This window comes from Salvelinus fontinalis, chromosome 25 (genome assembly GCF_029448725.1).
Source record: "Salvelinus fontinalis isolate EN_2023a chromosome 25, ASM2944872v1, whole genome shotgun sequence".
In the NCBI taxonomy this organism is placed as follows: Eukaryota; Metazoa; Chordata; class Actinopteri; order Salmoniformes; family Salmonidae; genus Salvelinus; species Salvelinus fontinalis.
In genome coordinates this window covers 14,645,411-14,667,033 of record NC_074689.1, presented here as the reverse complement: position 1 = coordinate 14,667,033, position 21,623 = coordinate 14,645,411, and the positions used below count along the sequence as shown (strand labels likewise).

At 39.7% G+C, this 21,623-nt stretch overlaps 1 protein-coding gene across 3 annotated transcripts; it reads right to left on the bottom strand.

Moving 5' to 3' along the window:
- Positions 1–185: 185 nt before the first annotated feature.
- cpne3 (copine III) lies at positions 186–21,582 on the bottom strand. Of its 3 annotated transcripts, XM_055881346.1 has the most exons (16): positions 21,316–21,582; positions 19,064–19,204; positions 18,577–18,756; positions 14,342–14,416; positions 14,187–14,258; positions 13,909–13,989; positions 12,661–12,750; positions 9,246–9,344; positions 9,019–9,165; positions 8,677–8,810; positions 8,187–8,241; positions 3,996–4,047; positions 3,774–3,907; positions 3,346–3,582; positions 2,778–2,947; positions 2,456–2,547 (listed from the first exon to the last, which is right to left on the bottom strand). In XM_055881346.1, the coding sequence occupies exons 2-15, from the start codon at positions 19,193–19,195 to the stop codon at positions 2,810–2,812; spliced, it is 1,626 nt and encodes a 541-aa protein (XP_055737321.1). In that variant the 5' UTR covers positions 19,196–19,204; positions 21,316–21,582; the 3' UTR covers positions 2,456–2,547; positions 2,778–2,809. The 3 variants fall into 3 exon arrangements, with proteins under 3 accessions (XP_055737320.1, XP_055737322.1, XP_055737321.1); XM_055881345.1 differs by lacking the exon at positions 2,778–2,947 and having other exon boundaries at positions 186–2,547; XM_055881347.1 differs by lacking the exons at positions 2,778–2,947; positions 12,661–12,750; positions 13,909–13,989; ... (3 more) ...; positions 19,064–19,204; positions 21,316–21,582 and adding an exon at positions 9,985–10,045 and having other exon boundaries at positions 186–2,547.
- Between the last annotated feature and the right edge of the window lie 41 nt (positions 21,583–21,623).

Sequence of the window (21,623 nt, the reverse complement as noted above, 5' to 3'; positions counted from 1 at the left end):
TTTCAGTTAACGAGCCCAATTATGATATTTTTCCCAATCACATCAGATATTTTTTTGATCTGATTGGTCAAAAGACCAATTAATGAAATTAAGAATTGAGCTGCCTGTGTAAACGCAGCCTTTGAATTTTATGGAATCAATGTAACATTTTTCTTCCCCTAAGAAGGATGAGACACACATTGTGGTAGATAAACAACGTTTACTTGTGATCATCATATAATCATGATCATCATATAATCAGAAATATGCTCAATTCCTTTGGGGGGGAAAACAGCTTTAATGGCACAAGGCACACATGAGTATACTTAAGCAGTAAGGCCAGAGTGGGTGTGGTATATGGCTACAGGCTGCTCTTATACACGATGCAACTGGTTACGAAACTAGTTAGATCAGTAAAAGTACTTTTTTTGTCATACCCATGGTATTCCGTCTGATATACCACTGCTTTAAGCTAATCAGGGCTCGAACCACCCAGTATATAATATAGGGCATTGACATAACATGGAAGAGCAGAAAGAACCATTTGATTGTGTTACTTACTATACTGTAGTAGTATTTATAATATAAGGCCTTCAATTTTTAGGAACCCATAAACAATTATGAATGACAAAATAACTAATCCAGTTTAAACCTGATCAATTGTCAGTGGGGAAGGAAAGGTTAAATAAAGTAAATTGTTTATCAATATTACCTATATTAACACAAAATGTATACTCTGAGCTAAAGCTGACATTTACATAATGAATATGGTCATAATTGAATTCAATTATTTATGCTCTAATGGAATAGGAACTCTGCAAGCTAGTCCATAAAGTGGCTCTGCAAGCATAATTGGCACAAGAGAAAGAAAAGCGAGCGCTCTATAGCGACTCAATAAACAAACATCCAGAAATCATCCTTATTCTGGAGTGGAACGATTAATACACTATGAATGTCATTCACTCAAAAGCTGCATTCACAACACAATATCCAATTTGCTAAGCCGTCAGTTTAAAAACCATCACTTAAAAAGAAGCATGAATTTAGCCTGTTTGAATAAACAAAATTTACCTCAAAATTAATTTGAGGACTGGATAATTACTGAAGATATAATGCTACTCACAGCTTCATAACTAATCTATACTAAGCATTAAACTTAGTAAAAATATACAAATGTACCAAACTATAAAAAAACTCTGATGAAGCAAGGTTTATAGTGAAATAGGGTGGCAGGTAGCCTAGCGGTTAAGAGCGTTGGGCCAGTAACTAAGGTTACTGGTTCGAATCCCGAGCTGACTAGGTGAAAAATATGTCGTTGAGCAAGGCACTTATCCAGAGCAACTTACAGGAGCAATTATGCTTAAGGGTCTACTAAAAATGGCAAAACAGTATAAAATAAGAGCAACTAAGAAGCATTAGGCTACTTAAAAAGGATATATACATTGCCTAGTGAGTCTACACGCCCCTTCCACAGCTGTCACATTTTACATCTTTAAAAAGGGATTTCATTAGATGTTTTTTCATACTGATCTAAACAGCCTGCTCCACATTTTCAAATTGAATGAAGTAAAGAAAATTGTCAAAATGAATTGCAAAAAATTTACATCTTTTACACCCCAGAGTTAATACTTGGTGGAAGCACCTTTGGCAGCAATTAAAGTAGTGATGGGGCAGTAATTGATAGTTACATGTCGTAATATTATTTTGGACGATATTATATCGATACTTTGACAAGTATTGATTTGTAAAAAAAATTATTACAATTGTTTGGCTAGTCGGCTGTACCTGCGCCAAAACGCCTGTATTTTTCATCCTATATAGCTTGTTCTCCATCTTTTTAAATTGTAAAGCTAACTTTCCTTTCCATGACTGATTAACAAACAAAAGATGTATCATGCGTTCAGCAGACATATAGTGAGCAATATGTTTGCAACATCAAATCGCAATACATATCGTAGGAAGAAATAAAACTAAATCTAAAAAGAGATTAAATTGTAAGGCAGCAAAATGTGACATCTGTGCAAGGGATGTGTAGACTTTCACTAGACACTGTGCATATGGGTATATGTACACATGCTTCTGGGACTGGCCTGCTGACGGAGATTGGGAACAAGCCAGACTGAACCAATGTGTTGTTGGTTGCTGTAAGTACACATGCAGTGTTTTGTAGAATTTCCTCCAACAAAACTTCCATCCTGCTCAATTCAACCTGACACATGCTAGTTAGTAATGGCTAGAGCTTTGTATACCTGTCATGATCCCTTTGGCACAATGATAAATAGCAGAGTGTGCTTATGGTAGCTACTGAGATGAGCGACTGTCTACTCATCCCGACAGTGTACTTTGTCTTCGGTCAGGTGGGGAGGGGTTGGTGCTGGGTACTGGGGTTGGTTCCTCTCCTGGGCACTAGGAGGTGAGGGTGGGCATGTCTGCGGTAGCTGGCGGTGTAGGGACGGGGGCAGGGGGCGTGTCAGTGTTGGGAGGACTCAGCTTGTTCATGTTGAAGTAGGTGACCACCTGACCAGGGACTTCAGCCAACACAGACTGGGCCAGAGCTTCTTTAGGAGACTGGAGATGGAAAGAAAAGAGGGGGTAATGGAGAAAGTAAAGGAAAATGCAGAGAGGGAAAAAAAAACGTTTGAGAAAATGAGTATCTATTTGTGACAACTGATCATATAGGGCAGGCATTTTGACAATGATTAAATACCAGGCTGACAATACAGGCAAGCACACAGGCAGGGGTTGGGTTGAAGAAGCCAATGGGAAGTAGCTGAAGCATTTGGGGGATGTATCCCTACATTTCTACGAAGTACTGGGCTGAGGCTGGGACTCATAGGGCTGAGGCTGACGGGGCTGAGGGCTGGGACTCAGGGTCATGGGGAGGCTTCAGTTTGTGTATACTGAAGTAGGACACCACTTGTCCAGGCAACTCTGCCAGTACGCTTTGAGCAAGAGCTTCCCTGGGTGCCTGAAACAAGATGAGAAGGTACAGTAACAATGCTGGGTGGGAGAGGCTCTAAGGGTTGGGGGGGATCGTTGAAGTGACGCAGATTTCAGCAATTGAGGATCCATGATGATTGCAAAGGAGATGTTTTTGATAATTTTAGGTGGTTAAACCTATGCTGGGTGGCCTTAGTTAAAGCAGGCAGTTTGTCTCCTGTGCACAGGAGACAGACTACACCCACAGACCTAGAATGAGCAGAACAGGATTCCCACTCAAGTCAATGATGCCATAATTGTGGACAATTTTCTATGGTATCAACACCTCAGTCATCCTATAAACAACGTTGTAGAAACATATGGATACCATCATCCAAGCCTTTCCAGAGAGCAGAGCAGCTTTAAGCAGCATGACGATCTACTCACGTTCTGGAACTGTCTGAAGGGGACGAACTGGACGATGTCCCGTGCAGCAGTCTCTCCCGTTGGCGCTCTGAGCCGCCCGTCGTCACCGTCCAGGAACTCCATGGCAGTGAAGTCGGCCCCTCCCACACCGATGATGATAATGGACATGGGCAGACGGGAGGCGTTAACGATGGCGGAGCGTGTCTGGTCCAGATCCGTGATCACGCCGTCCGTTATGATCAGGAGGACAAAGTATTGCTTGGAGGAGGAGAAGAGGATGAGGAGTATGAATTAGGCTATTTGAGGTTGGAATCCTAAGCAACATGCATACATGTTGTTTGAAGTACAGTAGACCAACATAGCTACTGTAGTAGGTCAAATCTGTGTGCTGGAAAACCTTACAGTACAGACAGAGGCAGTACAATATGTAGCATACTATAGCTACTCACAGAGGCAGTTTTCTGCTGGGTAGCCTGCATAGCGAAGCGGGCTACATGGTTGATGATGGGAGAGAAGTTAGTGGGACCGTAGAGCTTCACCTGGGGAAGACACACTCTGTAGGCCTCCACTACACCCTCGATACCTGTAGACGCACACACAAACTGAAAAACTCCAAAACCCTATGTTACCATATTATAACTGTTTCCTTCAAAAACTGTCTGCACACATACCTGCACAGAATGGATTTGCAGGGTTGAAATTGAGAGGGAACTCATGAGAAACCTGAAAAACACAATACATCCAGAACATTTTTATGAGAATTTATGCTAGAAATAATACTTGTAGACCCAAATGGGTCCCGATTGAAATGACGTTCAGCTTATAAAGGCTCCATAAAGCCTTCATAACCGCTACATAAATGTGTTAAATCTATAACTGTATGTCATGCTTTATAAAGGTTTTGGCATAACTGTGACACAACCCACTGTCAAATATGACAAACCTATGCTTTACAAGAGATGGCATAAGCACCGCTTAAAAAAGTCCTTATATATACAGTTGAAGTCGGAAGTTTACATACACCTAGGAAAAATACATTTAAACTCAGCTTTCCCCAATTCCTGACATTTAATCCTAGTAAAAATTCCCTGTCTTAGGTCAGTTAGGATCACCACTTTATTTTAAGAATGTGAAATGTCAGAATAATAGTAGAGAGTGATTTATTATTTCAGCTTTTATTGCTTTCATCACATTCCCAGTGGGTCAGAAGTTTACATACACTCAATTAGTATTTGGTAGCATTGCCATTAAATTGTTTAACTGGGGGCAAACTTTTTGGCTAGCTTACCACAAGCTTCCAATAATAAGTTGGGTGAATTTTGGCCCATTCCTCCTGACAGAGCTGGGTTTACTGAGGCAGGTTTGTAGGCCTCCTTGCTCACAAACACTTTTTCAGTTCTGCTCACATATTTTCTAGTGGATAGGATTGAGGTCAGGGCTTTGTGATGGCCACTCCAATACCTTCACTGTTGTCCTTAAGCCATTTTGCCACAACTTGGAAGTATGCTTGGGGTCATTGTCCATTTGGAAGACCCATTTGCGACCAAGCCTTAACTTCCTGACTGATGTCTTGATATGTTGCTCCCATATATCCACATCATTTTCCTGCCTCATGATGCCATCTATTTTGTGAAGTGCACCAGTCCCTCCTGCAGCAAAGCACCCCCACAACATGACGCTGCCACCCCCGTCCTTCACGGTTGGGATGGTGATCTTCGGCTTGCAAGCTTTCCCCTTTTCCCTCCAAACATAACGATGGTCATTATGGCCAAACAGTTCTATTTTCTTCTCCATCAGACAAGAGGACATTTCTCCAAAAAGTACGATCTTTGTCCCCATGTACAGTTGCAAACTGTAGTCTGGCTTTTTAACAGCGGTTTTGGAGCAGTGGCTTGTTCCTTGCTGAGCGGCCTTTCAGGTTATGTCGATATAGGACTCGTTTTACTGTGGATATAGATACTTTTGTACCCGTTTCCTCCAGCATCTTCACAAGATCCTTTGCTGTTGTTCTGGGATTGATTTGCTCTTTTCACACCAAAGTACGTTCATCTCTAGGAGACAGAACTCACTCACAGAATTCACTCACTCACAGAATTCACTGTATCACAATATCACAAGTATAAACACCACTGTATCACAAGTATAAACACCATGGGACCCCTCAGCCGTCATACCGCTCAGGAAGGAGCAAACAACAGCAAAGGATCTTGTGAAGATGCTCCTTCCTGAGCGGTATGACGGCTGAGGGGTCCCATGGTGTTTATACTTGCGTACTATTGTTTGTACAGATGTACGTGGTACCTTCAGGCGTTTGGAAATTGCTCCCAAGGATGTAAACGTCTGACCCACTGGAATTGTGATACAGTGAATTATAAGTGAAATAATCTGTCTGTAAACAATCGTTGGAAAAATTACTTGTATCATGCACAAAGTAGATTAATTTAGCCTTTCATTTTAGTCATGACTATTCAACAAAAAATACTTAATTTGTATTCATTATTAAGTATTATCTAAAGTTAAGACATTGTCAGGTATGATATGGTCATTATTTGAATTGGCTAGCCAGCGAACTTAACGTTAACAAGCAAGAAACGAACCAAAACATTTTTTAGAAAGTTGCTTTTAGTTGCTAGATTGACATATACTAAATACATTTTTAAACAGATGGGTTGGTTGTTAAAATACACTACGCTATTTTGGACTACCAGGCTGCTGATGTCATGCAGCCTGTCGTTTTTGTGTTTATACTTTTTCATAACGACAACAGAATGTTCATGATGTCACTGCGACAACTGTCTACAGACATGACGCTAGACGTAGTATAAGGCAGCCTTTAGTCTTGAAATCTTTGGTTGTTTAGTACCGTACTCACTCTGTTTAGCACATGGCCTCACATGTGAATCCTTAAAGAGATGGGTGGAGCTAAAGCTTAAGAGGGTGTGAACAATGCTGAATGGGTGTAGAGAAAAGCTCTCTAGTAGGTGTACCAAAACGTTCAAGGGCAATTCTCTCAAAAGTGGGGTTACAAGTTTTTCAACTTTCAAAGCAGAATTACTTTCCCATTGTTCATCAACTGTAGTGTGTGACATACCATTTTCTAGCTCTGAGTTTCTACTTTTATCCAATGTAAAAAAACACAAAGGTCATGATACAAGAAATATATGTATGTGTTATAAAATTACCAAATGGGTCTGACTTTAAATGAAGTGTTTAAACCTAACCCTAACTAGTAAAGGCCAAGTTTGATGCATTGGTCCACCAGACCTTCCGGGCATTTGGGTAGAAGTGTCTGGGAATGAGATTAGGTGTAATGTGACAGCACATCACTTCAGAGCGTATGCCACCCTTTAGCACAACAAGCAACCCTTTATAAAGCATGTGCTTATATCATATTTGACAGTGGGTTATGTCACATTCGACATTGGTGATTACGCCACATGACAGATGCTTTCTAACACATGTAGTGCTTATAAAGGCATTATGGCTTTATGAAGCCTTTATAAACTGAACATCATTTAATGTGGGAACGCGATGTTCACAATCCCAGAACTAAAACCTTGCCTAATAGATTGGTGAGAAGGTAGAGCTCCGCGGATCCTTTGTGTCCGGAATTAATTTAGCCTTTCATTTTAGTCATTGTGCCCTGTAGAGTTGCTATTTTTCTTGTGTGAATTAACTTGTGACATTCCTGGATTACTCATTGCATTAATAAAGTCTGATTTAAATCAACAAATACAATTGTTTAAACAAAGTTAAGGGTTAAAGATTGTGAACATATCTGGCTGTGTTGGCAAAATCACTAAATATCCAACTTAGTCAAGCGGGGAGAGGCTGACAGTTGTCACAGTTCCAAGACCAATCAGAAATGTCCAGCTAACCCTACACTAATGACACCATTGGATCTCAAAACTGAACTTGGATCTGCGTTAAGTAGCAATGATATCCTTCTCCACTGTCATTTTACGACGGATATCTCAAACCAGTCATGACTATTCAACAAAAAATACTTTTCTTTCCAGCAAATTTCTTAGTTACATGGTAGGGTTGGGCGGTATTCCGTATATGCCATATACCGGGGTATTTGGAAAAAGCCACGGGATGGTTTTTCAATACCGTCAAACCTATTTCTTTGAAGTGTTTCACCAAATTTGAATATTTGTAGCTACTTTTTACAATTAATACCTGCTGTCAACTTGTGCAATACGTTAGGAGATAAAGCAGATTGCGTTCTTCATTTCACTGATTACATTATGAAGCTTACCATAGTTCCCTAGAACAGCTGAGCCAGTCAGGTGTTTGTAAATATCACAACGGGAGAAAGTGGGAGCTGTTGAGTCGATAGCGTTCTACATCTACCGGTGAGTCCCTGTTATGCGGTGCACGAGGTGATGAAGTTAACCTTGCATGCAATTCACAACTAAATGTTTGCCATCAGATAGCCATTATTACGATATCTGCCAGAAGTCAGAGCTCTGGATGCCATTTTTTCCCTGTGCTTCCTAATAGTGTTTTTTAGTCCTTCGTTCTTCTCTGCGTACACATGCTACTCTTCCTTCAGAAAAGCATGCATCACAACTTTGTTCTTTTGCACAATTTCGCTCATAAAATGTCCACACCCACCAAAAATGACATTCGGTAGCAACTAGCTATGCTTGTTTAAGTTTATGGATTTGCATGTCTTTGCAATTAGTTTGTTCGTTTTCGCTCATTAGCGTTCAGCTAACAGTGGCGGCAAAATGTGATTTCGCTATTAGTTTGTGCTAATTTTATTAGCATTGTGATAGGGTTTCCTTGCATCATCCTGTTACATGCATCTGTCCACAAGAGATGATGATGTTCACCATATGAAAATCCATATTTACCTGCCAGGTAGGTGGGATCTGTGCTCCAAAGCCAAAGGCAGGGAACATTTTGTCACTGCAGGGAACATTTCAGTCAGATACTTCCCTATCATTCAAAACAATGATACAACCACAATGGAAACTAAGAGGCAGGATCATATCCTCACACCTTGTCTATGGAAACCACCTCAGTCTAACTAAAGAGTTAACTTGCTAACCTGCATCAGCACATTCCATCTTTAATCATGACAATCCACAGACACTACTCCTAATCATTAATATTCACACATACAACTATTGCCTAAGGTTAACAGAATGCAAAGCCAGATAAATGGTAAGAATGGTATTTTTGCATCCAACAGTTCCAGGGGCAGGCAGTTCAAGTAAAAACATACAGCACCATTGCATTTACATGGGGAAAAAAAATTATTCAGCATATTATGGGTTTGAGTTTCCCAGTCACCGCACCATATATAATGTAGCATATGGGGAGTAGTACAGGTCAGATTACCTGTCGTAGTCTTGGATCACCATGCCAACGGACCAGATGGCAGACAGGTATTCATTGACCCCTTGTGGACTGATGTAGTGGAGAGACTGGGGAGACTTGGGGTCACCGTTTGACCCTGTGAAGTCAATACCCACCTACAGATGGAGAGGGAGACCGAGCTTATTGTGGTGGCAGTTCAATTCAATTAACTTTATTCAAGACATTTTTGCTGGCAGGCATAGGACACAAATTGAAAGACAATGAATAATAAAAACAAACAAGTGTGACGTACAATACAGAAAACCTCAGCATGAAAGGGACATTTCTGTGCTGGAGGTCATTTAGAGAGAAATCTTTACTCACAGTGAAGTTGATCTGGCAACCTCCCATGATGTAGTCCAGGAAGGTATACTCCTTCACCACCTGACACAGCTTCACACTCACCACACCAGAGTTTTTGTATCCCTTCTTCTTCTGTTGCTTTTTACTGTTGATACACTCAAACTCAGCCTGGGGAGGGACAGAGGAGCAACGATGAGAAAAACCACACAGGCAGACACACGCAGCGTAACCCTTGGACTCCATCTCACCGGTGAGGAGCGCGATGCCTCTTGCAGACGTGTCATGGTGGTCTCAAAGATTCCAATGAGGTCATGAGATCCATCATTGTCATAGTCGTAGCACTCCACCTTAGGACGAGCATAGAGTCTGAGTTAACAGGTTAGCAACAAGCCACAAATATACTCCTCAAAAAGGTGTGTGTAACATGAACATACAAACGGTTTCAAACCCCAAACAAACATCATTCACATCACACTCAGTAAGAATCAGACAGCGGGTGAACAAGAAGATCATGCAATGGAAAACACCAAACCAAGACGGCAAACCAAACTCAGAGCAAAGGTAACACACACTAAGTTAACTAACACTAATGCACAACAAAAAGATGATGCCATGATGACAGAGGAGGCTTCATCAATTTCCGCCATTTGTCCAACAAAGACAATATGGATGTCTATGGAAGGGCTGGATCCGTGGCTATCAGTACAGTATGGACACAGCCTACTACAGGGTAAGTGTTCCCCACCCATTCCAGTCTTCCACTACTGACTAGTCACTTCACCCTTCTACTGAAGGCACATGAGGTTGGAGTTGGACACACACACCGTGCTGATGACGGTAGATGACCTGAGTTTAAATAAGATTTGTTTCCTGCTCGATTGAGCTTGTCTGTGACATTGACACCAATGAAAGAGTCCTTAAAGTGTAGGCACAGGCAGGCTCAATCAAACCCCAAAACATTTGAACCCAGGTCCGAGGGTAACTCACATGTCCTCCAGTGTGGGTATCAGTTGTTCCTTAAAAGACTGCATTAGGGGTATTTACAGCTGAAAAATCACCAATTGTCAACATCAATCAATGCCCTCTAATGCTGTACAGATTATGTACAGTAGTAGTCCACTTAGCTAATAGTAGAGAAAGAACCATTTAAAATCTATTATAAAATGTGAGAGTTAATGCAGTTATTTCCCCCCCGCTCTGTTTAAAACCGTTAACAAGTACAGTCACCTCCAACATTATTGGCACCCTTGATAAAGATAAGCAACAAAAAAAGACTATACAATAAATAATACAAATACTAAGCTATATTGTATGGCCTCCAAAATTGGGGAAATTATATTATTTTACACTAATACAATTGCTCAGAGAAAGAGATTGTTAAACTAATACAAAAAATCTAAAAAAAAAAGGTGTCAAAATGATTGGCACCCATAAAGATTCTTATAAAATCAAACAAAATAAAATCTGCATTAACATTCTACTTTTTTCACGTTAATCTCAGTTTAAGGACCTTTGTGGCCAACCATGGCTTCCTGTTTCAACTGGGGTATAAAAATGAGGTAACACACATGTAAAAAAAAAAAAAAAAAAAAAAAGTCAACCATCACAATGAGGAAAGGCAAAGAACTCAAAAATGAAGAAACTAATGATTTTTGCCCTTCATACATTGCCTTCAGAAAGTATTCATACCCCTTGACTTATTCTACATTATGTTACATCCTGGATTCAAAATGGATTAGATTTTTTTTCTACATACAATAACGCATAATAAAAGTGAGAACATAAGTGAGAAGTTTTAGCAAATTTACTGAAAATGAAATACAGAAATACCTCATTTACATAAGTATTCACAGCCCTCAGTCAATACTTTGTAGAAGAACCTTTGGTGGCGATCACAGCTGAGTCTTTTTTTGGTAAGTCTAAGAGCTTTGCACACATGGATTGTACAATATCTGCCCATTATTCAAGCTCTGTCAAGTTGAATGTTGACCATTGCTAGACAGCCATTACCAAGTCTTGCCATACATTTTCAAGCAAATGTAAGTCAAAACTGCCTGTGTTTAGCTGTATTCCTTTTCTTATCCCCCCCAAAAAACATCTTAGTCATTCCACGGAGGGCCGAGTGTCTGCAGGTCTTCGCTCCTCCCTTGTACTTCCCTTGTAACTGATGAATTAAGATCACTAATTAGTAAGGAACTCCCTTCACCTGGTTGTCTAGGTCTTACTTGAAAGGAAAACCCAAAAAACAGCAGACACTAGGACCTCTTTGGAATGAGTTTGACACCCCTGCCATAGCTAGTCTTTGCCGATGATAAGTATACTCATAACATAATGCAGCCACCACCATGCTTGAAAATGTGAAGAGTAGTACTCAGTGATGTGTTGGATTTGCCCCTAACATAACTTTTTGTCTAGAATAGAAAGTGTTCATTTCTTTACGGCCATTTTTCTCCCAGTATTTCTTATGTGCCTTGTCGCAAACAGGATGCATATATGGGAATATTTTTATTCTGTACAGGCTTCCTTTTCTCTCTGTCATTTAGGTTAGTATTGTGGAGTAACTAAAATGTTGATCCATCCTCAGTTTCCTCATATCACAACCATTAAACTGTTTTAAATCGCCATTGTCGCCATTGCATCATGGTGAAATACCTGAGCAGTTTCCTTCCTCTCTGGCAACCGAGTTAGGAAGGACGCCTGTATCTTGTAGTGACTGGGTGTATTGATACACCATCCAAAGTGTAATTAACTTCACCATGCTCGAAGAGATATTCATTCAGCGTCTGCTTTTTTGCTGTTGTTGACATCTACCAAATCGGTGCCTGCTCTTCTAAGCGAGGCATTGAAAAACATCCCTGGTCTTTGTGGTTGAATCTGTGCTTGAAATTCACAACTCAATTGAGGAACCTTACAATTATCTGTATGTGTGGGGTACAGAGATAGGGTAGTCATTAAAAAAATCATGTTAACAACTATTACTCAACAAATTATTATGCAATTTGCTTAGCACATTTTTACTCCTGAACTTATTTAGGCTTGCAATAACAAAATGGGTTGAATTCTTAATGACTCAAGACATTTTAGCTTCACATTTTTTTAAATTAATTTAAAAAAAATTATACAAACAAAATCCACTTTGACATTATGGGCTATTGTGTGTAGATCAGTGGCACAACATTTCAGTTTAATCAATTTTAAATTCTTCAATCTCAAAACATTATAGAAAAAGGTTCAGTGGCATTAGCCTTGCAAGGGGAGGAAGCACAAAGTAGATGCCAATAATTGACACCTATCTTTTTGATGCAAAAACAAAAAACACTTGTTAAACAGAATCCTTCTCTGAGCAATTGTATTCGTATAAAATAATAATTTCCCCCCTTTTCTTGCATACAATATAGCTCAATATTTGTATTATTTATACAATCTTTTTTGCTTATCTTTTTATCAAATGGTGCCAATAATTGTGGAGGTGACCGTATCTTAAGGTTATTTACCTGTGTTATTATCATGCAAACCACACACAATTCCAGGAAGGGTGTTACACCAAAACATTCACCAAATCAAATACAAAAGATATGGAATAGTTCAGTGTCTGTGCGGTAAGAGTTGCTGATGTGTAAGTTAGGTTAGTACTGGTACAGGTGTGGTTGTGGGTCTGCATACCTTTATATGTTTGTCCATGTCTCCTCCACACAGAGACTGCAGGGGGATCCTGAAGGGTTTCCATGTTGGGTTCAGGTTGTTCTTCACCACCTTATGCAGGGCACAGGGACAAATATGGTAACCGTTATCTGTATCGCATTACAACTAACCACAATCTGTAACACAACACCAGTGTCTGGACACAGTACAAGAGCAGACACTCATTAGCTACATAGCATTTGGTTCAATCACATTAGAGGCATCTGGACAAAGAATAGGAGGAGAGTAATGAGTTTCTAGACAAAAGGAGGAAACCACGCAAATGTTATACTGTTTCCAGTGTCAGTCAGTGAACACAGTGCACAATACTGATGGGCATTTGAAATTATTTCACTATTTGAATAATAACGAAGTAAAAAAAAAACGCTACTCTCTTGACCAATTAGAATTACGCAAAATGCAGACAGCGCACAGTTGTTTTCAGGGTGCTAGCTCGGTAGTTTTTGGCTAAGGGTAGCCTCGGCTAACAGCAAAGGGGAAAGAAGTCCGATGTTCACTATCAAAGAACTGATTGTTTCAAAAAGGATATCTGGTGAGTATTTTGCATTGATCTGTGTCAGGTCTTGTGGACCCTCCGTTGGCGCGCATACAGGCTAATCCCCGAAGTGGGGAAAATAGCAAAACGTTGAAGGGCTAAATACGCTATGATAGTAAAATGCCTTTTCATGTAAAACGCAATTAGCTTGAAAATAAAACGACTTTGTGCGTCCTCAGAACTGTAGGCTACATTTACAATGCCCAACTGTAAACAACGTACTGTCAAAGCCACATGATATCTAAAGCAGCAGTGGCTCAAGGCGGTGTACATAAACACTACATTCTTACGTTTGTTGTTTTATTAAATTAAGCATTTCAAATGTCGTATCCTTGTGTGCTTGTTAAAATAGGCCTCTTTTTCTTTGTTGACAAAATTGAACTCACAAGGTCCTAATGTCTGTTAGGATATCCGGATATTCGATTAACCGTGCCATCTCTAGTGTGCAACAGGATATTACGTAGTCTATGGTTATTGCCGTCACATTTCACACAGACAATAAAACTTCCTTTAACATTCACAATTTGCAAAAGAAGACCAGGAGTACACTATGTGCTGCATACCTGGATGGAAGTCGTGTATAGTTGTAAAACCAGTTAAAAAGTCTCAGTTGAAATGGGCCGTATGAGAGTCTGTGTTGTACTCCGTAGAAATATGTCTATGTTGTACTGTACCTCCGTTCTGTGAGCCAGCTGCCATCCAGTCTCTGTCTGCTTGTAGAACTCCAGGTAAGGATCAGACTTCCCAAAGAAATCCTGGAAACAGCCATAATTTAAAAAAAAGAAAGTAAAATGTCAAAACATAAGTCATAAACAGTCACAACAGACACAAGCAACTCGGCTTTATCTCCCTCAATTGTTGACTTTACACAGCAGCAAGTATCACTTCAACAGATTCGTCACTCATGGGATGACCCGTGCTTGGTGCACATTCTTCAATATTGCATCGATACCTTGTTGTCCAGCTTCCTTGCTTCAGCCTCAAAATTCACCACTCTGTTGTCTTTTATTTCTTCAGCAATTATCTACAAAGAAAATGAAGTTTAAAAAAAACAGACAACGACAAACATAACATGATAAACAACAAACATCTCTGTAAATGACTCACTGTAATGGATCCTCTTCCTGCAGGCCTGTTGTTCTTCAACACCAGTGGTCTAGTATGCTTTCTACTAGACACCACCTGAAAAAGACAATTTGATGCGTAAGAAACACTTGTAATGTACATGGACACTTAAGCAATAAGCCCCGATGGGGTGTGGTACATTGGCCAATATACCATGGCTAACGGCTGTTCTTATGCACGACTCGAAACGGAGTGCCTGGATACAGCCCTTGGTATTAGCCATGGTATGTTGTTGTCTGTGTCACACTGCTTTGCTTTATCTTGGCCAGGTCACAGTTGTAAATGAGAAATGTTCTCAACTAGCCTACCTGGTTAAATAAAAATAAATACCACAAACCCCTGAAGTGCCTTACTACTATTATAAACTGGTACCCGGTTTATAAAATGTACTACAAACCAGGTAGTTTGAATCCTGGATGCTGATTGGCTGAAACAGCATTCAGCTGTGTGTATATAAGACAATATACCACATGTATGATGCAAAAATACTTGTTTACGGTTCTATTAATGTTGGGTTTGTAGCCAATATACCATGGCTGAAGGCTGTATCCAGGCGCTCCGCCTTGCATTGTGTACAGTGCCTATCATAATTATTCATCCTCCTTCAATTTTCATTGTGTTACAAAGTGGGATTAATCACTTAAATGTAACTAAATATTATCAAAAATGTAATCTACGCATCCATTATTTATCATGAGGGCCATAAACCATAACTATAAATGCTGCATACTCAAAGGTCAAAATATCACCTTCCTGGTAAAACGAGTTATAAATTGCTGAGGTGTAGTCACTTTTGAGGACAAAAGCTCAAGTACATAGTACAAATTTGAAAATATTAATATTTTATGATGTATTTCCTATTCAACAAAAAACTGTATGAATAAGGCTTGAAATTACATATGCTTTCTAAATATAGCATAATCAAATAATAAAATGACCAACTAAGATTTCACCTTCCTTATAACTGTAAAATACATATTTGTATGTTTAGCGTTAGAGAAAGCATTTGCATATTTTCTAAAGGTCTCTCTTGATCAAAACATTTGCCCCCTATTGCTGTGAATGTCTCACAAAACTCTAGCTTGGCTTCCTGAACTCGCTGGGAAATCACCTTTCATCTCATGTCAATATTGTCCGTCTATGACAAACAGAAAGTGTTTGCTTAAAATCAATGAATTATTTTAGATTAATGGCTATAAATCGATCTCTGAATGGGCTACTGTGGTGAAACCACTATCTCCTGCTGCGTTACGATGTAACGATTGCAGGCATGTCAGTGGCTGTGATGTAGGGTTCAGCCAGGAGTTTATGTACAGTTAAAAGAGCAAATGAAATGGTAGGAGGGACATCCCAGCTTCAAGTGGTTTCAGATTTCACATTCTACGTCAACACAGGCTCAGAAAAAAATACTAGTTTGTCTGCGGGAACCAGGGCTATCGCTCAAAGCAAGCCATTTTGATCTACGGTGTCTATAGATCGATTTATAAGCAAAATTGTCAGTCGGAACCGGTACCAGAACCACGCAGGTCCCTGTTACGTCCAAGAGGTTTTCAAATTATTTGTCAGCGATCAACACAAAATACTGTCTTTTTTTGTGTGAAGATTAATGAAAAATAAAACACTAACATATCTTAATTAGATAAGCATTCCCCCATGAGTCAATACATATTAGAAACATGTTGGGTAAGTCTCTTAAGAGCTTTGCACACCTGGATTGTGCAATATTTGCCCATTATCTGTCAAGGTGTTGGGGATCTTTTCAAGCAGATTTAAGTCAAAACTAACTCGGCCCCTCACAAACATTCACTGTCTTCTTGGTAAGCAACTTCAATGTAGATTTGGCCTTGTGTTGTAGGTTATTGACCGACTGAAAGGTAAATACCTGCGTCAGTCTGTAAAGCAGACTGACGCAGGTATTCCTCTAGGATTTTGCCTGTGCTTAGCTCCATCCAGATTATTTTTAGGCCATGGCTGCAGATCCAACTTTTTCAGGTTGGGGATCTTTTAGTCAGCTGACTAAAAGATCCAGAGCTTCCCGAAGATTCTGCACATGTGTATTCTCTACTTTACGCGCAGAGAACAGGCTACTCAGGCGAATGGTGGTCGTTTAATAAAGTTAGATCAAGCTGAATCAATGTCTGCAAGATCTCACATAATGATCACAGTATTCTACAGAACAGAACCAAATATAATAGCATAGTATAACATTACTGTAAGACACAAACATCCCCGCATTCAATCGTGAATGAGTTTTACCCATAGTAAATCAGCCATTTGATCTCAATCAGTTTCATCGGGATATGCACTTTGATCTTGAGTTAGTGTTGTCGTTGTAGCCTACAGTGTTGTTTTGAATGATGTACAGTGAGCTAGTTTTAGTGCAGATGGTGTTAAACTGTAGCATTAGCATAGCCTTCCTGTGCATTTTGCCTAGTGGCGCGCGCTGTTGAGAAAAATGTGATGTTTTTTTTGTCTTATAGTAAGGTTATACTGTTATATTCGGTTCTGTTATGTTAAGTAGAATCCTGTGATCATTACGTGATCTTGCAGACATCGATTCAGCTTTCTCATGTTGATCTAACCTCACCTGTAGCCTGTTATCTGCACGTAAAGTAGAGAATATACAGGGTACAAGTTTTGAAATATGTTTACTCTGTACATTTTTTGGTCATTATTGTGGAGTCAATACAATGTTGTTGATCCATTCTAAGTTTTCTCCAATCACAGCCAATGAACTATTGTAGCTATTGTAGTTGAATCTGGCTTGAAATACATGACTGAGGGACTATTTGTTGTATCTATGGGGAACAGAGGAAGGGGTAGTCATTCAAAAATCATGTAAAACATCTATTATTTCACAGAGTCCATGTAACCTATTATGTGGTTTGTTAAGCCACATTTTACTCCTGGACTAATTTAGGCTTGCCTAAACAAAATGGTGAATATTTATGCAACAACTACATTTTAGTAATGACATTTTTATTCATTAGTAAACATTCTTAGAATGTTCTTGCCACTTTCACATTATGGAGTATTTTGTGTAGTTCAATGTCACAAAAAAATCTACATTAATTCTATTTCAATCCCACTTTGTAACGCAACTAAATGTGGGAAAAAAACAATACCACACCACCTCAGGGCTCATTGCCTGCATTGACACCGATGCACTTGAGACAGACAAAGTCCATACAGATTGTTTGAACAAACAGTTAAAAGAAACCTTTAGTGTCAAGTTACAGATTGCACAGCCACTGCACGTCTGTATAGGGGTTGTATCGACTGTGCATGATGCTAACTCTCTACGTGAGTGACAGTGGGACACTGACTGGAATCACCAAAAGACTACTGCAACGTCTATCAATAGTTATACAATGGGTCGGTCTAATCCTGGACGCTGATTGGTTAAAACCGCAATCCAGCCTGTGTCTATTCCACAAGTTACCACCGGCTAAAGCTATGACGTTGAAATGCCTATTTACCCTGTTCCATCTCACTGCGCAATTCACTGTCTCATCAGCCTAGCCAGACAATTTATAAACTTGATTTCCACTGTAAAAAGCATCTAGACATTATCTCCCATTTCTTTTAGACTAGCAATAGATTTTCAATAGCAAAGATTTGTATAAAACTTGTGGGAGTCAGGACGAGACAGACAGGCAGCTTTTCTCAGCCAGTCGAAATCATGAATCAGCATAATTTCTACAGACATATACAAATAAATGTCTCTAGAAAACAGCTTAAACAAATGCAAATACTTTGTTGTTATTCTAGCTGCACTGTTTGATGTGACTGAGTTAGCCGTAGTTGGCTAGCTAGCAAGCAAGGGATAAGAATCTTGCCAGGCAGTATGGCAATAGAACATCTAGAACGAACGACTGGGTCGGTTCGATAGATGCAGAACTAAAAAAGACTTAACGACTGGGTCACGTCTCGGGCAACCGAACCGATAGAACAAACGACTTGCCAGCTTGGGTAGCAACCCTAGATTTGTGTGAGGACTATATCTCGTGGAAGGATGAAATAGTATGAATAAATTAATAAAAATAAAGTTTAACTAAAATATATCAATCAATATTTGAACATGTTGGTAACCCGTTGTATAAAAAGTGATGCCCTCGAAGTCGGTGTTTGGCCTAACAACACCCGTGCCAATATATCCTCCAAACACAGGCTTCTCGGGCTTTATTAAGAGAGGAGGGGAAAGAAAAAGATCTCACCTGTCCCAAGGTACACTCCAGCTCTCCCAGGAAATCATCATCACTTAGGTCAACAGTTTTATTGTCGATGTCGTAAATTCCAAACTTCAGCTTTTGCACTATTTCAAAGTAGTAATCGACGATGAACTTCTTGGCAAACTTTGGCGCAAGGCAATTCTGTACCTTCTCTGTGCGGCCCACCTACGAACACAAATTCAGTCAATTAGTAATCAAAACACACACTCTCACACCCTCGTGAAACTAATCAACAACATCAAGTGATACTGAATTGGCCCAACATTTCAGATTCTTCCTGGAAATAGTTCATGCTCACTTTAGCCATTCTACAACGCTGAGATGCTTTTCCAAACAGTGAAGCGGAATACTGATTCAAGCTAATCAATTTTGCATGATGATGGCTTTGGGGAGAAATCGTTTTTTTGCCTAGTTGGGTTAACATTTAACAATTTCACAGTGTTTCTTGGACAAACAAGAATCTGTGACTGACCTCGTACCACTGTGACCCAGTAGTGTTCATGAGAAGAACACACAGTGGGTCAGACTTGGAGCCAATGTCCTTGTCCAGAAGATTCTCACAGGAGACAGTCAGCTCCACCTTTGTCACACACTGTGTCGCCATTGGACCTGCCTGTAACACAGAAGAGACAGATAATGTCCCTAGGCAAAATTAAACAATCTGTGAGCTACTGTACATACGAGCATCCAAAGATGTGTTTTTTCTAACTAGGTTTGATGTAAAGTTTGCTTTTATTACAGATACTTTACCAACATTAACTGTGAGGCTAGGCAATAAATCTGAGTAGCAAGGGTGTGGACAGCTAAGCTAAATGTCTAACGTCACTATTATTTTGACTGTTGACGCACTACAGTAGGAAACATTAGCTATTATTTTTATTTTAGTTTTAAAAATTATATCAATACAGCTGAGTTAAAGCTGCAATATGTAACTTTTTGGGCTAAATGTGAGTTATAGATCTGTCATTCTCATTGAAAGCAAGTTGAATAAGCGGTAGATCTGTTCTGTGTCCGCTATTTCTATGCTTCCCATTCTTAAATTTCGTTTTTTGTCTTTTACTTTTCTACACCAGATTCAAACAGCTGAAAATACAATATTTTTGGTAATTGAAAATATATTTCACAGCAGTTTAGATGGAACAATGATTCTCTACACTATACATTGCTTGTTTTGTCACAAACTGAAATTAGGCAAAAAGTTAGAATTTTTGCAACCAGGAGTGATTTCTGCATATTGCACCTTTAAATCAAAAGTTACAGTACATATAAGGAAATCAGTTAATATAAATAAATTCATTAGGCACTAATCTATGGATTTCACATGACTGGGCAGGGGTGCAGACATGGGTGGGCCATGGAGTGCATAGGCCCACCCACTTGGCAGCCAAGCCCACCTACTGGGGAGCAAGGCCTAGCCAATCAGAATGAGTTTTTCCCCAGAAAATGGCTTCATTACAGACAGAAATACCCCCTCAGACGACCCCGCAGGTGAAGAAGCCAGATATGGAGGTCCTAGGCTGGCGTGGTCTGCGGTTGAGGCCGGTTGGACGTACTGCCAAATTCTCTAAAATTATGTTGGAGGCAGCTTATGGTAGAGAAATTAACATTCAATTCTCTGGCAACAGCTCTGGTGGAAATCCTGCAGTCAGATTACCAATTGCACACTCCCTCAAAACTTAAAACATCTGTGGCATTGCATTTTGTGACAAAATTGCACATTTGAGAGTGGCCTGTTATTGTCCCCAGCACAAGGTGCACCTGTTTTATTTTATGGGACTCCCAATCACGGCCAAATGTGATGCAGCATGGATTCAAGCCAGGGACTGCTGTGCGTTAAACCGCTGCGCCACTCGGGAGTCAAGTAATGATCACGCCGTTTAATCAGCTTCTTGATATACCAAACATGTCAGGTGGATCGATCATTTTGGCAAATGAGAAATGCTCACTAACAGGGATGTAAACAAATTTGTGCACAACATTTGAGAGAAATAAGCTTTTTGGGCGTATGGAACATTTCTGGGATATTTTATTTCAGCTCATGAAACCAACACTTTACATGTTGCGTTTATATTTTTGTTCAGTGTAAAAGGAAAATCGTTTATCATCCCTGAGCTCTGACTTCTCCCACATGCTGGCCTCTGGCACCACCGACTTAAAAAAAGACCTAAATTACAGCATTTTCGGGAGTTAAATGTAAAACATATTCGTATAATTTTTTAACATAAATTTTACAAGCATGATAGCTGTACCTTTTAGTTTATGACCCAGCTTGATGACCATTGGCTAATTAGCGTTTCTCAACGAATTCAAAGCACATCTAACTAGTATTTACGACTTAACTAATAGTAATTACCACCTTCCCACTTGGTTATGAACGCAGCACAAATATATCATACTGTAGATGGTGCGTGGGAGTTAGCAGAGTTATGTTACTTGTTAGCTAATTTAATAACATACCTAGCCATATACCGGTATTACCTATAAAATATTAGACACAGTAATCGAATGACAGTTGTTGCTGTCTTTCTATCCTGGTTTTGGTTTGACATGTAACTGACAGCTGGCTAGCATGCTGTTTCTCTAGCTTAGCTAACGTTAGCTGTTTCTCTAGCTAACGTTAGCGGTTTCTGTTAGCTCCTGAAACACAACGCGTCAAACCATTTCACAGCAATAGCTAAACATAAACAAGCCATGCACGGTATTATTTATGAAATCGTTTCTTACCTAAATTAGCTTACTTTACAATACTTTGAGTCCCTGAAGTAATCTGTGTGCTACTCGGATCAAGAGCTGTTCCACAACTATTCCGTGTCGAATGGACCCTCCGGCTCAAACCCCGCCTTAGGTGTGTCCCAGATACATACTTTGCGTTGTGTCGAAAACAAACGGAGAAAAACGGACCAAAATGGAGAGGGACTACAGAACGTGTCCAATTAAAACCCCTGTTTTTTTGTTGCAAAACGTTTTGCTACGGTTTCCAACGGTGAGAAACTGGTCTCATATAATTATATATTATGTTGATGTCAGTTCTG